Source organism: Etheostoma spectabile, chromosome 20, assembly GCF_008692095.1.
Source record: "Etheostoma spectabile isolate EspeVRDwgs_2016 chromosome 20, UIUC_Espe_1.0, whole genome shotgun sequence".
In the NCBI taxonomy this organism is placed as follows: Eukaryota; Metazoa; Chordata; class Actinopteri; order Perciformes; family Percidae; genus Etheostoma; species Etheostoma spectabile.
The window spans coordinates 24,901,915-24,903,796 of NC_045752.1; the positions used below are offsets into that span (position 1 = coordinate 24,901,915).

The window sequence follows — 1,882 nt, forward strand, 5'->3', positions numbered from 1 at the left end:
TGTGTGTGTGTGTGTGTGTGGATTTCCACAGGTCCCAGCACCACCTGTCAGGAGGACTCCTGTGCCAACATGGGGATTTGTATCCAGCAGTGGGAGAACTACACCTGTGACTGCTCCATGACCTCCTTCACTGGTACACAGTGCAATGACCGTGAGTACTGATCTCACTATTAATTAAATATCCAATGTCACACATGTACGACAGAGGGTGGACAACATCACACCCACTGAAAGATAAAAGATTTGTTTAGCTGACCAGTTTGCGAGCAGCAAGCTAACATCGGCTAGCAGCTAAAACCCCAATATAATATAAAATATATTTCAGATGTCAGTGTCACCTTTGGGATGATTTCAGCACCGGGGGAAAAGGGTTTGTTGAACGTGAAATATCAGAGCAAGCCAGTGTGTATGAAAATACCCTCTGACCCATGAGGGTATTATTAAGTAATCGTACAGGTACTTGGTATTGGCGAGAACCCAAATGTAAGTATTTTAGCTTGTGGTATCGGTGTATCCCTAGTTTCTGATTACATAATCATTTTGGTGTATGGTGTCTACTGTAATACACAGTATGTAATTACAACCATTCTCAAATGTTTTCTGTCTAATAAGGACCTAAGGACCTGTACTAATTGCAGCATAAGTTAGGTGTATGGTGTCTAAATAGGGTATACCTGTTTGTTTACGGTCTACTACAGTAAACACCACATTATTGTTATTATTGTTTTACTTTTGGTCTAATTTCATACAAAATATGGCTTATTAAATCTTATTTATTTCCTGTAAAATAAAGTGTGACAGAATTACAGTAAAATACAGTTCTAGCTGGTACTGATCTACTAAAATATACTGAAAAGCCATATTCTAGACATCTCTTTCTAGAGTATGGCTGAGTATTTGAAGTGTATATCATCAAATAAGACCTTTTCTGGAATTCAATTCAGGTATGAACATTTGTGTGACAGAGACAGCCGCCAAGACTAGTGGGGTCTTACAGGAGGTCTTTCATGTATTCGCTGGGCATTGGTGGGGGCGGACCATCTGGTCATAAGGGAGCAGGCTGGCAAGCAATCAGAGCAATTGGTGGTGTGACAAGGAGTCCCTTTTCTCCTTCACTGGTCTCTATATTTGCCCTGCCGCATGCTAGATGATTCCCATCGATCCCCCAACCTTCACTCCCCTACCCCAACCATCAGCACCAAGTGCATGCCATTGAGCTGTGTCTTTATGAAGTGACAATCTCCGGTACTGAAAAATCAATCAATGTGGAAGTGCCAAAAACCAGTTCTGCCTCAGCTCCATCATTTAGATTAGCTGGGAGTTAGGCTACGTCGGGCACTACCAGGATGGCAGCTTCATTCAGGGAGACTGTGTCTATATTTTATAAAGTCTTTATGCCCAGTAGCCCCAACTTTACTCCTGGCCTGATGATCGGACGGGTCTCAGAGTGGCAGGATAGCAGCAGTTCGAAAAGGGACAGGATATAATTTTATTTTTTATTGAGTGACAACAAACAATGTTTAATTTTATATTTTTAGCTTTTTATTCCTTCCCTGAGTGGTGCAGATAAGAGGGGAGGATGGGACCTGGTTCGCCTCTGTGTTAGTACACTGTTGATAATTGGAGGATAATGTGTTTGTTGACCTTCACCTTGCCCGTCTGCCTTGGTCTATGTGCATAAATCAAGGGCAAGAGGTAAAAAAGCAAGACAGCAAGGACTAAAGAGTAAATGTCAGGGGGATGGGTGCCATACATCGCATTGGATAGGTCATTTAACCAGTTCCTGAGATTATAGAGGCTAATCATTTCTGAAGAGCATACTTTATGTAGGGGCGGCTGTGTGATTGAGAGTGATTGCCTGCCAATCGGAAGGTTGGTGGTT

The 1,882-nt window shown here is 42.3% G+C and overlaps 1 protein-coding gene across 4 annotated transcripts in view; it reads left to right on the plus strand.

The window, feature by feature from the left end:
• Nucleotides 1-1,882, plus strand: part of nrxn3a (neurexin 3a) — a 269,643-nt gene that overhangs the window by 221,982 nt on the left and 45,779 nt on the right. For all 4 annotated transcript variants that reach the window (XR_004327078.1, XR_004327079.1, XM_032501200.1 and 1 more), the window contains exon 18: nt 32-151. Coding sequence is in view for 2 of the 4 variants with exons in the window: in XM_032501200.1 (XP_032357091.1) it covers nt 32-151 (120 nt within the window). In the remaining 2 variants the exon portion in view is untranslated. The remainder of the gene's footprint in view (nt 1-31; nt 152-1,882) is intronic.